The 15,722-nt window shown below is 45.3% G+C and overlaps 1 protein-coding gene across 1 annotated transcript in view; it reads left to right on the forward strand.

Annotated features, from left to right (window-relative positions):
* The window catches only part of LOC119382343 (uncharacterized), a 51,315-nt gene that overhangs the window by 14,216 nt on the left and 21,377 nt on the right, over positions 1-15,722 (forward strand). The window contains exons 2-4 of the mRNA XM_037650042.2: positions 5,549-5,665; positions 5,733-5,946; positions 11,213-11,372. Of these exons, the coding sequence (XP_037505970.1) occupies positions 5,549-5,665; positions 5,733-5,946; positions 11,213-11,372 (491 nt within the window). The remainder of the gene's footprint in view (positions 1-5,548; positions 5,666-5,732; positions 5,947-11,212; positions 11,373-15,722) is intronic.

A 15,722-nucleotide genomic window follows, 5' to 3' on the forward strand; every position in this document is an offset into this window, starting at 1 on the left:
ATATATATATATATATATATATATATATATATATATATATATATATATATATATATATATATATATATATATATACAGTAAACTCTCACTTGTACGAACGTCGGTTTAACGAATATTTCAGAATAACGAACTTTTAGAAAATCCACGGCGATTTTCTTATGCATTCTATGCAAAAATCTTTCAGTTAAACGAATTCAGAATAGTGAATTTTTCAGTTGAACGAACTTGAACCGCGGACCCAAGCTCATTTTTTAAACCAATTCAACGAAGTTTTGTGCCCTGCAGCACTGGCATAGCCGATGCGAGCCGCCACTAAATCGCCCATCCATCGGCGGCGGCGCGACATCGCTTGTGCATGCGGCGCCGCCGAGGCAAAGCGGCCGTGCGGGTGACGAAAGCGAGCCACGTGCGCATCAGTTCGCCCCTTCTTCTTTTGTCTGTCTCATCGTCATCATCGGTATTGTGCGGTCATCTTCATTTCGGGAAACAACAGCTGGACGTTGACAGTGGTGCTTCATTTGAGGACTATGTGCAGTGTGACAGTGATCTTGTCACATGTGCAGAACTATCTGATTTGGATATTGTTTCGAGTGTTCGTCTGGAACCAGAAGAAGAAGAGTGCGACGAGGAAGTCGTAACGGCTGAGGCAGGTTCAAATCCTGTAACTCTAGTCGACGCGGTAGGAGTCGTAGAGTATGTTAGAAAGTTGCGAGACTTCGTGTCTCAGCAACAAGCTGCGCCAGAGGCAGTGCACAGAAACGTAGGCTCTCTGGAAAGCTTTGTCTCTTCTTGCGCTTTAAGGGCACCAGTCCAAAAGAAAATTACAGATTTCTTTTCAAAATAAATTGCATTTCACACTTTTGACTCTAATGTCTGCTGTGCCCAATGCTGTTCCATATCCTAGTGAATATTCACTTTAGTGAACTTTCAGTTAAGTGAACTATTTCCTTGGGTCCCTTGAAGTTCACTCAATTGAGAGTTCACTGTATATATATATATATTAACATGTCAGCCCCTCCCCCCCCCCCCCCCCGAAAAAATTTGCAGTGGCTCAGCTCGGCTATGCCAGGATATACGTAGCGTTAGCAAAGGTTCAGCTGATTATTCTTAGCTTTCCAGATTCTCTAGGATTGTTAGCGTTCTTCTGTTCATTTTTCGTCCGCTGAACCGCTAATTGCCAGGCAACTTCTTCGGGATCCGATGAGATAAGCTTCTCGGTTCTTCGGCGCCGTTGAGCAGCATTTGCGCTGTCCTTCTCCATAGCGTTATCCACCTGCAAACGCCAGTCAGAGGCGCTATCAAGCGGCTCCAGCACAGTGTCAGACGGCGACTGCACAGCGAAGGCGAATAGCTGCGCGCGCGCCGGCGCCAATACGTCTGCCAAGGCTACGACGTCACTCCTCTCGAAAGCGCAGAGCGGCGGCGGTGGCGGAGTCTGCGCGCGCGCCGGCGCCAGTTTGTCTACCGCGGCTACGACGCCACTCCTCCCGAACGCGCAGACAAGCAGCGGCGAGCCGCGCGCGGCGGTGGCGGAGAGCGCGTGAGATGCCGGCTCATGAGGATCCACGCGGAATCGGCTCCGGCTAGGCAACTGTAGCTAACGCTACAAAAAAATTTCTGGCTACGCCACTGGTTCTGGCGTCCATCTCGCAGGCGACTAGTGAAGAGACGGTGGTGATGGGTCGCCATACCGATACGCCAGGGCTCGTGTCAGTAGTCAGTGATCCGATGTCGTCGGGATGACCAGGTGGAAGGTTGAGCAGTAGTTCGGTAGCTGGCCCGCGCAGACTGTATGTGGTAGGCCTCCCATGAAACAGTGCCGTCGTACAAAAGGACGTTTAGTGGCCGTAGTCATAGGCATGCGCAGGGTTCCCCTTCAGGAGGGGCGAAGGCGGGCGAAAGTTCATCGCAGCGCCCCCCCCTCCCTATTAGGTCAATGTATGGGACATACTTTGCCCCCCCCCCCCCCTCTTAGGTAACTAGGAGGGGGGGCGGCCGCCCCCTGCCCCCTCCCCCTTCGCACGCCTCTATGGCCGTAGGGAAGACATCACTGGAAGGTTGCTTGAAGACATGGGCGTTCAAAGCGTGCCTGATCCCACAGCTGCCACCAAATGTAACTGAGCACTCTTCACACACAAGAAATATACACAAAGCACTGCTTTAATCTGACGGCCATTGCCGCCAGCCTCGCCGTCCCACACACTTCGTCTTCGATCCTGAGCGCGTGTCCCACTAGCGTTCGCCTCACCCCATAACCATATATAGTATACACGGCCGATGGAATGGAAAATTCTTGTCCCCCCCCCCCCTTTCCCCCCACTCGCGAACAAGTTGGTACGCCACTGCCACTAGACCACCGTGGCGGGGCCCCTCTGAGATTGCGTGACACCGACATTGCCAACCACGATTTTGCCTCCGTTGGCCCCTCTGCCGAAAACCGTCTTGATTCGGGGCAAGTATGTAGCGGCTGGACCGATCGCCGCTATCTCGGAACCACTCTTGCTTGTCGCCACGACGCGCCCCACGCAGCACAAATGTACCGCTAGCTTTAAACGCCTACGTAGCCGTTTAAAATGTAGCGCGTCTCCAGCGCATGTCTCCGTCCCCCTCGGTCCGTCGCCGCTGTTCCTTTCCACAATAGGTTGCCAATTAGCCCCATCTCACGTGTGGCTACATAGCACCAACGTGCAAGCGCACCAAAGTACAGTGACATTCATAGCCCTGTGGCGGTATAACTGCCGCCTCCAGTGCCATTGATGCCGAATCGTCCCGAGCGCGAGCGTGAGATCAAAAACTCACAGGGTCCCTTATGCATCAGCCTCAGTCGACTCGAAGGCGAAAGCCACCTTCTTTTTCTTCTAAGTCGATGTATTGGATGTATTGAACCTCCCGCGCCCCCCTCCGAAAGCATTTTGCAACGTGGATTTGTAATGCCTCCAGCATCGGAGGCATTGTAAACTTTCTGCACCTCACACTGTTTTGCATTGCCTCTGGAACTGGCCCACATTTGACCAAGTAGTGATGTCATGCGATAACGTCACCATGTGACGTCATTATGACGTCACAAATTTTGGCAATCTGTGACGTTTGGGGTCGTCATCACGTGATGATGTTTTTTTTTTTTTTTGCATCGCTCGTGTTGACGCCGCCGACGCGGGACGCCTGTCAGTTTTGCGTTTTATTGAGACATCTAAGGCTTTCGCCTAAAAAATAGGCGAGCGCGTTCGGCCTCAGCTGCCGAGTCTGTCCACCACTCTCAAGGTCATTGCAACTGTGGCTGACCAGCCCGACTAAATCGTGAGCGTGGCGACTACTTCGTCACGCCGCTTCTGCACGTTACAGAGGTGTAGCCCCGCCGATATGCCTGTGCGTTTGTCTGTGCGCTATGTGTGTGTGTGTGTGTGTGTGTGTGTGTGTGTGTGTGTGTGTGTGTGTGTGTGGTGTGTGTGTGTGTGTGTGTGTGTGTGTGTGTGTGTGTGTGTGTGTGTGTGTGTGTGTGTGTGTGTGTGTGTGTGTGTGTGTGTGTGTGTTTAATGGCTTGCATCTGGGCTAGTTAATAATTTTGCATGTTGAGTATGTGACTGCAGCAAACAGACGCGCGTAGTGAAAGACGCGAGGACACTGCTGATTTTCTTTCCGTGCGTCTAATGTTGCAGCAAACCACTCAACGTACAAACTAAAATTTCTGAGCGAGGGACACCAGTGAACCTCCCTCCCTTCTTTCATCCTCTTGCCACACCTATGGCATGGATTAGCAAGGAATCATCCAAACCTCTGCGTCATCTAGCGGGATGCCTCGGCCTCCCGCCCGTGCCAGCGCGGATCACTTCCTGCTGCTGCTACTCTCCTAACTCCTCTCCACCTCTTTCTGACTATCACCTTTATAACCTGATGTGCTTCACCCAAGGCGCTTAGCCGTGTCCCCAGTATGGGAAACAGAACAAATCGCATTTTTTCCTCTCCTCTAATAAAGAAACGCTTATGATCATCTTGAATGAGTCCATTGTTCATGGTGCAGAACAGTCGACAGATTTCAAGTTCGGATCTACCCTTCCGAATGAAGAGCAAAACCGAACGAGGTAAAGCCAAGCAGGGAAGCAGGCGACAGAAAGAGACGGAGAAGGAGAAAGCGACGAACGCTTCGACCAATGAGCGTCGAGCGCTCCCCAAGCACGGTGCTAAGCGTGCAGTACGTGTTGAGCTCGCGGGAATAATAGCAAGCGGAGCGTAGAGCGCCGGAGGCTACGCATATGTATGGTGTCTTTTGAACGGGGTCTGACAGCGTCCCATGGTTTCCGTTTCTGCCTGATATGCCTTGTCAACCATGCGGACGGAGGAAGTTTTCAAGCTGTAAGTGTAACGGTTGAATATTCGTTGTGCTCTTTCTTGCAGCATTAGTTTTTTTTTCTGTTATTTTCAGACTCACGATTGTGCGACTTCCACCCGTGGCTGTATTCCGCTTGACTATGACTGTTGTACGGGTGTCGCATGGTGCAATTTCGATCGCGATTGGCTTACTTACGAAAGATGCGGTCGGGACTTTCTATCCTGATCGGGTCCCGATCGCGATCGTTAGTGTTATTTGGAGTGCGAGTCGAGCATGGACGTCTGCCTTGAAATGAATTAACATAGACGTGCCGCCGTGTGGACCGAACCCGCGACCTTCCGCCTGCTTTTTCCGATCAAAGGGCAATCCCCCCTCCTCATTTTTCTCTGTACAATCGGTACTTTCCCAGCGACTGCAGGTTCCCCGATCAGCTTTTGTATGGTGGGAGGTGAACATCAGGCATGACATTCCAGAAGTAAACTTTGAAAAGTTTTCGTTGTGTTTACTCTTGTTGGGGTTGGGTCCCAAAAGGCCGGGTTTTCTGGCATCACAGGTATTTAAGTTTTCGACCGAATCGCAACATAATGCTACGCATTAAACGTGCCGGGTTAACCTATTTTATTTAACTGAAATTGGTGTTGCTTAGCTTATTAAAAATCGTGAAGTATTATTTTAATTATCAATAAATAAATTTAGTGCAAACAATGCTGTTGCGCATGCAGCTGAAGCGATCGAGCTGATTGATGGTGATCAAAAAGCCACGGATGTCCATTAAGCGGAATACATGTGTGTCACTAAATCAATGAGATTTCTAATGGAGGTGTGCAGTTGGGCCGCATCTAGGGGAGTCGCCTCAGTATTTCTAAGAACAGAAAGCAGCTGCAGCATAAAATTCGAATAACTACTTTCTTCTTTCGTTTATTGACGTCATCGTTAATGTCACGTAAGGTACGCTTCATCCGTGAAGTAAAGTAAATTTTGAAGTTTTATCAGCGTGGATGTTAATGATGGTGTGTTTCCCTGAATGTGGTCGACAGTGTAGTTCCTCCGGCGTGTCGAATTCGCTTTCTTGGCAGCTGTGACTGGTCGTAGAGGCTGCTGTGGCCTCTCCAAATGATTCTTCGCGGGTCTGCCCTGGTAGTCCTAAAGATCGTGCCTGTAATTACTGTTTGTACGTTCCGTCGACCGGGCGCCGTGATGCTACGAGCCGATCGAGATTAGGCACCCGTGGCGCGGCGTCTTTTACTGTGGACAGCCGGTCCCGCTAATACACGAGCGGCCTGGACGAGTTGTAGCGATCGAGCTCGTCGAGATCCGGGCGGTGCACACTCGAGTGTGGTCGGTCTCTGGTGCCGATGCTTGCGCGCAGCGGCTGATTCAATTTGCCGCCCGGCTTGCTTTGCAGGAATAGGGATAGTGACGGGAAAGAGCCCAATCCGCCACCGCCTTTCGCCCCGCGACGACAGAAGTCTCTTATTCGCTTCCTGCTGCCCCGTCTCTACGACCGTCGTTACGGCCAGGACCTGGAGTGGACTGACGAGGAGGAAGGCATTTTCCGCATTCGTTGGGCTCGCCATCCGTGGATTTCTCAAAGGGAACCTCCTGTGCAACTGTTTAAGGTGAGCGCACGATCGGTGCATCACTGTACCGCCGCCAATGTAGGCCAACCAAGCATTCTCTTGGCAGCAGCCTACACTTGCATCGCGTCGCATATTTTCCAGTACTTGTACTTACGTATTTTGGTCCTACGGTGTTAAAATTCACGTCGGCTAAATCTGTTTTAAATGGGCAGTGTATACTGCAGAAGTGACCTTGACAAAGCCGTAGGGCTGACTGTCTTGTTGGCAGCCTTGAAATAACATCGACATCCCAGAGTAATGCGCAGAGTCACTCTATTTGCTACAAAGGTGGCATATAGATGGCTTGCACTGACGTGACCGAAACTGCCATGTTGGCGTACCAACACGGTGGGATGTGAAATTTGTGATGCGACGTTAATGTTATCAGTGCATCGCATGCAGGCAACTTCGTTATTCACACACAGAAGCCAATAACAATCTGGTCGCGTCATTATCACATTGAAGCAGGTTAACAGCAACGTGCTTATGCTGCCTTGACATCGTCAAAGCCGTCATGTTGGAGTACCAGAAGGTTAAGAAGCAGCGTCCATCACGTCACGTGCAAGCTATCTCTACAGTATAAATCTGCGAAGTCCTGGCAATGTGTGCACCCTGGTGGTTCGCACTATGACATAAGTCCCCAGAACACCGCCTCTGAGACCTTCAAGGTCATGCGTGTTAATTCCAAGTAGTGGTACTGAGGCAGTTTCTCTGTTTTTGTATAATAAACAACCATTTTTGCATGAGGCTCCTAGCTCTGCACCTTCATTATCTTATCCTCTGAGAATGGTAGTAAAAGTTAGAAAAACTTGCAAAAACACTGGAAATCATGCTTCCAAACGATTGTTATAATCATATAAATCAATAATATGCGAAAAAGTTTCTTCCGAAAAGTGAAGTTTACTGCAAAAAAATATTTTTACACTGAACCATAGGGTGGCTTCAATCACAACGTGCCACCGTCATCTGTGGCGAGATTAAATCACTCATGCTCAAACAATCACGACATTTTGTTGGGTGCCAGCTCGTAAAATGTCATGTGCTGTGTGACACCGTCTGGCAAGAAGGACATGTGAAAGGGATCAATCACGTCAAAAGCATAAATTGAGCATATGTCAACGCACGTGTCAAAGAATCAATCAATACATCATTAATAGATCGTGTGTCATTTATTTTGTCCACAATTAAGTGTGCAATTGGGAGTTCACATTCTGTGATACAAGGTGGTGTGCATGCCAATTATTTCATAATTTGTGAAATAACTGATCAGGAAACATTAATCATTGCAGAGGGGCAGTCACAGGCACAATATTCCTTCTGTGATAGCATTTGTGCCATTGAGGCAGACAGCAAACAGCCAGGTTTGGTGCCTTTCATTAGAAGACAATGACACCAACTGATATTTAACGTTATGCGGGTTTGATCTCGCCTCACAAAGAAATTTTTTTTTTGCCAAGAATTTCGCTCTTTCTCTTTCTTTCTCTCTCTCACTCTGTACTCGTTCTCTTGCTTGTCAGAGTTATAGCATCCCACACCAGACAAATTAGCGTACGTGTTCTGGGAGCAAAACAGAAGAGGAAGAAGATAACGAAGAGGATGAAGAGAGCAGCTGCCGGTTCATGATAATGATAATTTCTATCTACAGCACATGGTAAACCTCGAGCATAACAGCTCCGCTGTAAAAAAAAACAACGTGCTTCAGTTTGTCTACGATTGTCTTGTAAGCAAATAAAAGGTGTCTGTGATTATTCAGAAAGTGCAAACCACTGCATTACAGAAAGGACACTATCCATGGTCATGACTGTTCAGAATTGGGGCTGTGTTGCAAGGGAACACAAGCTTGCTGCACTTTTGTGCACATGTTGCTGAACATTTTCCAAGAAAACAGTTTGACTTGTAAATTTCTATGTGGTTTGAGGTCTGAAACCCCCCCCCCCAATTTTTACATTTTGTATGTGTGTATGTATATATATATATATATATATATATATGCACACTTAAACACATATATAAACACATGCATGAACATACTTAAAGGTGGTCACACCCACTGACCTCCATTAAAAAGGCTGGACGGCGCATCCCCGCTCTGCGAAGCAGCCGCTTGTGAAGCCACCGGAAGGTCCCCTGTTTGTCCCGGAAGCTGGTGTCTTCTGTCCGTCTCAGTCGCGCAATTCAAATATTCTCGGGTGGCAGCTGTTGTTATGATCGTTTTTCTTTTTTATTTTTGAAACTCTGCGATTACGCCTCACTTTAAACGCCGACGATCGCTACACGAAAGATGACAGACGCCGTGCCGACACCGTCCGAATATGGCGGAGTGCTGCTACGTACAAAATGTGTAAAAAGTAATGCAACTTTGAGGTACTTACGCATTAAATGTCTTCCCTGACGACTTTTCCGGTCGATTCGTACAGTTTACTGTGCTACAGGCAGGTATTTCTTTAAAAAATGAAGAGAAAAGCTCTCTTCCGGGACAAAAACGGCGGCTTCCGGTAGCTTCACGCCCGCGTGCTCGATGCGCCATCCAGCTCCTCCTAGTGGAGATCAGTGGTCACACCCCGGCCAGAAAAAAACTTCTAGTTATGCCCCTGCATGTTGCCCAAGTACATGTCATTAATATGATGCTAAATATAATGCTAAATATAGTTGAAACAGCACCTCAGAAATGCTTCTAATATAGTGTGTGCATATTTGGAGGCCAATAATACTCACTTTTTTGAAAGAAACGTTAGTGGAAAAAGCACTGTTGCCATGTATTCTATTGTGCTGTATGTATAAGGTGTCAGCGTAAAGATGCAGCCAAAATTTTACAATTTGCAAGCAGTGACTTTTCTTTTACGGTGTACATGAGAGCTATATTCATTTGAAACTCAATTTAATGAGGTGGTGACCAGGCTCAAATTATTTTGTTAAATCAGAAATTTCGTGAAATCGAGAAACATTTTGCCTGCACTTGTGGAAAATCTGGGAAGCCAACTCGAGTGTGGCCAGACATGGAGCCTCCCTCGTCGCCCGGACATGGGAGGCTCCATGTCTAGGCCATGTAGCCCATGTAGACAATCACTTGAAGATATGGCCGGCTGCCAAAATGTCAAGATGCGGAGAACTAACACAATGATTGTGCGAGCAGGCCCAGCAAGAATGTTGCGAAGAGAAAATCCATGTTTCCCGTAAAATATGAAACAACGAAAGCAATCACTGCTTTTTAAATTCATTTATTTCAGGAAAACTTCGTTAAATTGGGTTTGGTGCCGAGTTAGTTTCGTTAATTCGGGTTGATAACAATGTTGAACCCTATGGGTAACTATCGGGGAATGGAAATTTCTTTGTTAGATCAAGTTTTAACTGTATAAGTAAATTATAACACTGATCTTGTTGACTCAGACAAGGCTCTTCTAAACCTGGCCAGTCGCAGCAGCCATAGGTTAATAAACTGGATGGTTTATGAGTGCGGGGAAGGGCATTGCTGCTAACTGATATCTCACAATCATTTCTAAACAGTGCTTTTCAAAAGCAGTATACCAATGTGAGTACAGTGCTCTCGTCAATGTAACAAGCTATCAAGTGATGTCACTATATAGTTTCAGTGAGGGAGCTTGTGTGACAAGGATGGTTAGTTTGTTAGTAAAGTTGGGTTTGGTCGTACAGATGTGACAGGGATATGAGTTTTAGAGCGAAGCTGTATATGACTTGGATCCTGGGATTTTTTCGTCTCTGAAGACAGAAGACCATTCCTCGAATTGAAGCCAAAAGTGACTATCTACGTCAAAATTATGCATGCAAGATTAACTGATTTTTATTAGGCATTTTAAATGTGGTAATCACAAAATAAAAGTTGTATATTCCTAGTGAAAGTTAACTTTAGCTTAGTGTAATTTACGTTATCTTTACAGTAATCAGCCATGACATTCAAGGGTTTACCCTATAACCAGGAACAGAAAGATGTTTGTCTACTGGTGTCTCTGTACTCAATGTCCCAAATGCATGCAGAGAGAACCCACCTAGCAGCCGATCTCATTTGTGTTCTTATAGTACTATGGGAAGGCCACACATAGTTAAGGCTCTTAAATAGCAGCTTGAACACGGTGGTACTGTGCATTTGATTATCTTGCTGGATTGGAGCCTTTTCTTTTGTTTCTTTGCTGTCTCTTGTGAAGTTACCTAAAAAAATAGCAACAAGCATGATAAGGGAAAATGCATGTTTTATGTTAATCAGTTTTCTCATTGGCTTATGTGTATAGGAGCTTCATTTCTGGATCTTTCAAGTTATTGTTTACAGCATAGGCTAAAGTAAATGCAAAAGACGCCATCACAGGGATGCAGCTTGCATCCACAAAATTTGCCTTCTGCCCGAAAAACATATTTTGTGCACTAATGATGTGTGCTATCATTTAGCACATTGGTTCTCAAATGGGGGTCTGCGGATCCCAGGGGCTCCGCGAAGCCATCTTTGGGGGTCCGCGAAACCCATCCTTGATAAAAATAAAAAATAAAAATAAACACATTTTTTTGGATGCACATTTCCCGTAAACAGCCCCTTCTGACTATTGGTATGCTTGACCGCATAACACATTTGCATTGCGGCAGAGCTGACTTACGCTTCCCCTTCTCCATAAGATTATTGTTAAGCTTTTGTTGCAGTTTTCTACAATATATGCACGCAAGCATACTTTTTCTAGGCTTGCATATTTGAAGCCAAGCACAAACATAGCTGGAAACAGGTTGAATGGGGCTGCAGACCGCACAACTTATTGACAAGCTGTTGAGATTGAGTTGGCGTGGCACTTTAGTTTGACCATTCTTTGCCAGGGAGAAATAAAAGGCGCCTATTTCCCGTTGCATGTTGTGTTAATTTATCATCCCCCCACCTCCTTTTCTGTCACTGCAAGGGGTCCCTTATCACTTCCACGGGTCCACAAGAAGTCCCCAAAACATCCATAGCTGAGAACCACTGATTTAGCACATTCTTGCGGCACACAATAAAACATCACTGTTTTTCTGTTTTCCCGTAGTATATCACTACTGTGCATGCTGTCTGATGCAAGTTGATGTGCTCTAAGTTTGCAGATGTTTACTTTTTATGCTTGATCGAACTTTCATCATTAGGCAGGAGCCATATTCATATTAATCTTCAATGCACTGGTTCGACCACTGTTGTCTTAGAACCAGTGGCTGCTTAATTTTCTTTATGCAGCCTGGCACCACACTTTGTAACCACAGCGACAATGCAGTTTTATCTTTTGTGTGTGCTGCTTGATTTCAGGACTGGTCTGTTAGGTTGAGGAAGTGGAATGAAGAGGACCCGAAAAACCTTGACAAGGCAAAGGACCGGATTCGTATTAGCTTATTGCATACCAAATATGTGGAGAAATTGAATCAGGATGACCAAAGCTACCGGTGGTTTAAGGTTGACAACCGTCAATGTGAGTTTTTAGATTGACTTAATTTTATAAAGTTTTGGGGATGTTTAAAAGAAAAGAAAGTGTGTGCTATGGCGCGTGTCATCACTTTGACACCCTGGAGGAGTGAGGGCAAGAGAAATGAAGTGGACCAAGCAGCTATGGAGTCAATAAATTGCATTGTGTGTAAAAGTCAAGACAAAAATACAGGTGTCCCATTGTCAAAGAAAGGAATCCCTAGCGAAAATTCTAATACAAGAAGTAATTAGGCTATGTCACTGACACTAATAGGTTCTATTAGTGTGCATATTAGTCTAATAGAGCATTAGTCTAGTAGATTGTGTTAGTCTAATAGATCAATTAGTGCGATAAATCTACTGAAGCACACTAGTGCAAAAATCAATGTTGCATTTGCAACACTGATCTTCATATTGATGCACAAATAGACGTAATCTACAGTTAAAACTCGACCTGACGAAACCCGATTTTACGAAGTTCCCGATCTAACGAAAAATTTTCCATTCCCCGGCAGGTACCCAGGGCTCAATGTTGTCATTAACCCGAGTTAACGTAACCAACTTAGCACCAAACCTAATGTAATGCAGCTTTTTCTGAAATAATTGAGGCGCTAGGGGTGGTTTTGGTTTATTGTCCTTGTAATGTTCGCCCACAGGAACGCTATGGTGGGTTGCTTTCGTTATTTCATGGTTTATGCGGCAGATAGCACTGATCATCTCCTTGCAACTTTCTTGCATGGCCTGCTTGCACAATCACTGCATTTGCTCTCCCCGTCTTTGCATATCGGTAGCCTGTCACATAGCTTTACTTGATGGTCTATCTTGCCTGCATCACCCAGAAATACGACGCTGCATGCCTGCACCTCCCTTGCGGACTTTTCACATGTGCAGGGGTGGGTTAGTGGCTAACACAATTCCGCGGTACCTTTTCGGTGTTACTAGATTACAATTTCAGATTTTGAAGGACCAAAAAACTTCTTTCTCAATTTTATGAACTTTCTGATTTAATGAAATAATTCGAGCATGGTCATCCCTTCGTTAACCCTTTGAGGTTCGGAGATATTCACCAAATGTGACGCCCTAGAGTCGTTTTTTTTATTGCAGATTTAAAACGTTCAGAGTGTTCTTTCGTCAAAAAAAGTTTACCCAAAATTTTTTAGAGTGACCATAAAGTGAGCTAAAACTATTTTGCATAGGTATAGATGCATTGTTTATTCATGGATAATAAAAATATAAATGAGAAAGAAGCTTATATTTATAATCAAAACGCATGCTCATCAGAATGAACATGTCTCATAGGCTTTTAAAAAATGCGCACACCTCTGTACCAGTCAGAATTTTCGTGCCGCATCCACTTCTGGGAAGATATTTCTCGGATGGATTCCACTTCTGAATTGGTTAGCAATTTCTCGTCCCAATGATTCTGATTCAAATTGGGCATTTGGGCAGTAGTAGCCGGGATCAAAAGAATCGCTGCTTGACTCGCTCGAAACTGGTGCACGTGCCCATGTTGTCCTCGCTGTGTATGTGAGCGGATGCAAGAAAACTGTAGTTATGCACCCGTCACTAATCCCAAATGAGTGAGAAACTGCTGCTGATAACCACTTGTGGTATCGCCACCGAGAGACCATAATTTTTTGCGATTCTTGAGACAAAACGCGCAGGCAGAGTTGCATTGTTCATATACGGTGGCATCATTCGTACGTACAAGCGCCCACCTGAAAACAGTTAAAATCGCACCCCTGTAGACAATAAACTAGCTAGGATCAAGGGGTCATATTTTGAGAGATTATAAACCAGATAGGGACATCAGTTTATACGAGTGGATCAATTGGATACCGCCCAAGAGGCAAACCAAAGTTACCGACGGTAACTTTGATTTGCCAAAGTTACCGTCGTAACGCGTGGACGTGCAAGCAATGCTCAGCACACCGGCCAAAACCATGCCAGCTTTTTTCCTGTGTTAGATTAGGAATTAACTAAAATTTCCTACTCACTTGCAGTCACCGACCAATTTTTCTTAGATCATAGCGGTGGCACCACTAGCCCCCACGATACTGCAATTTAAGACGTGCTATGGTGGAACTTCTGATCTTTCGGCCTATTCCTGTTTGATGGTGTGAAATGAAATGCGAGCAAAATGCAAAGTGTTTTTTTTTGTTATAGTGCCTGTGCGTCCTTATAAAGCCAAAAGTCGCAAAATCAATCCAGTCCCGGGGTTGGCAAGATGCACAATTACGTAGACGTAATGGGTATATTATATTATGCATTGAATGTTTTTAGCTCATCACAATAGTATATAGAGGCAAGTCTTAGGTGAATTGTTTTCTTTTTGCAATTTCTTGTCACTGAAAACTACCGCAGCGGTGGCTACATGGCTGAGCGTCCGCTTCCAATGCGGGAGGTACCGGGTTTGATTCCCAGTGTCGATTGGGGACCCACCGGTTTTTCCAAAGGGGTAGAGGAGTACACCTACCTGGTGCTCAGTTGTTAATGGGTACTCATCTCGAAAAGCGGCCCCATAAGGTTCTGTAAAGGCCCCTGGGCGCACCTTAACCACCACAGCCTTGGTGAAACAGTTGAGCATTCGCCGCTGCTGTGGTAGGCAGAGAATTGCTGCCACCAGGTACCTACCAGTAAAATAGGTACAAGCGCACTTCCGGCCTGGTGCCCAGCAGAACAAAGTTCATAGTCGCTTGGGAGGGCACCCACCCTGTGGGAAATTGGCGGCATGGGACCGCCAGACCTAAAAATAAGGTCATCCTCTTTTTTTTTTTTTTGTTCTGTCTGTGCTGGTGCTGGCCGCAATGAAGCAAGAGAAGTGCTAAGTGATGAAAGTTTTGAACCCGCCATTGTTCTGCTTACAGAAAGAGGTAAACTTCTCCATGTTGCTTGGAGGGAAAATCTTAATGCACGCTCTGTGTGATTTCCCATGTCTATATATGGATGGCATGGCCAAAATATGTTGACGTGGTCACATGTAAACAAGGGCAGGGCACCACATTGTTGGCCACTTCGTGGCCACTTGCAATATCAACACGATTATTGCCGTGGTAAATTCACTTTTTGTTTTTTGGACCTGATTGTTAAGTATTCTGGGCACTTCCCATATATTTCCTTGTGTCAGTGTGGATTTAATTTCTTTCTCTTGGGTACTTCAACTCATAGTTGCCAGTTCCACTTATAATAAGCGGATTTGGGCTTTTTTTTTACTGACTCTCTTATAAAATTTTCCACTCGTCGCGTCTTTTAGGCTTACATTTTTCCTACAAATATAGTTATTTTATAGTGCTTCTCATATTCACTAATTGTGTGTTTGTTGATCATATTGTGTAGCTGAGCGTTAGAGTCAAACATAGGTTGGGGTAGTCACTGAATAACATTGTTCATGCATTGGCAAACATGCAATGAACAGAGTAGAGAGTATCCTGAAGGTTATGTTAAATAGTAAATACATATGTGTTTTAGTTCATAGTTGCGCCTGTTTTCACCGTTTACCTCCCCTTTGTATTTTAATTTTAAAATATCTTCAAGAATGAGAAAATTTATTGCACTTCTGCTTAGGCTTCTTCACAGCAGTTGTGCCACTTTTTTGGGGAGGATTATTTGCTTGTCAGCTTGGTGGCATCTGGCAACTCTGCCCTAACTACTCTCTCACGCCATTATTGGGACTGCCTTATTGTAGTGTCGCCGCCAGAGGTACCGTCCGGCGGGCTAAGAAGGCGGCTCAGCGCCGGAGCGCCCGCAGTTGCGTCGGACAGCCGGAGAGCGGGAATGGGACTGAAGTTTATTAACAAAGAGATTTGGTCATCCGATTTTGTACAGGGAATACCCGTTGTGTGGCGCTCTGCGTCACACAATCAAAACCGAAACTGGTAAGGCGCGACACCACATCATCTCCCCCTAAAAAGGAAAGGAGTTGCACTCTGTACGTGACATTATACAGTGGTAAGGCACTGAAAAGTTTGTATGAAGTAACACGTTGGCACACAATCCTTAAACATCTTGTAAGAAAATGTGCAAAATAAGTAACATCATTATACAATAGTTATCACATGTAGGAATGTATTCTTTATTAGAACAATATGTATGTGACCAGAGTTGACGTAGTTTGACTAACTTGATGTAATGATTTTTTATTTTTATTGCATGAGCCCATTTATGAACTGGTATAAGTAGTAGTTAGGAACTTAATGTCAGTCACATGTTCCCCAAAAAGGATTATGTAGTAAGTAATATATGAAAGTAGTATATAAAGTGGTATATAAGCAGTATAGTAGTATGCGAAACATGAGTATTATGAAAAAATGTATATATATATATCAAGGAACATAGTCCTTGTATCGAGATGGCTTTC

The sequence above is a fragment of the Rhipicephalus sanguineus genome, chromosome 1 (assembly GCF_013339695.2).
Source record: "Rhipicephalus sanguineus isolate Rsan-2018 chromosome 1, BIME_Rsan_1.4, whole genome shotgun sequence".
NCBI classification, from domain to species: domain Eukaryota; kingdom Metazoa; phylum Arthropoda; class Arachnida; order Ixodida; family Ixodidae; genus Rhipicephalus; species Rhipicephalus sanguineus.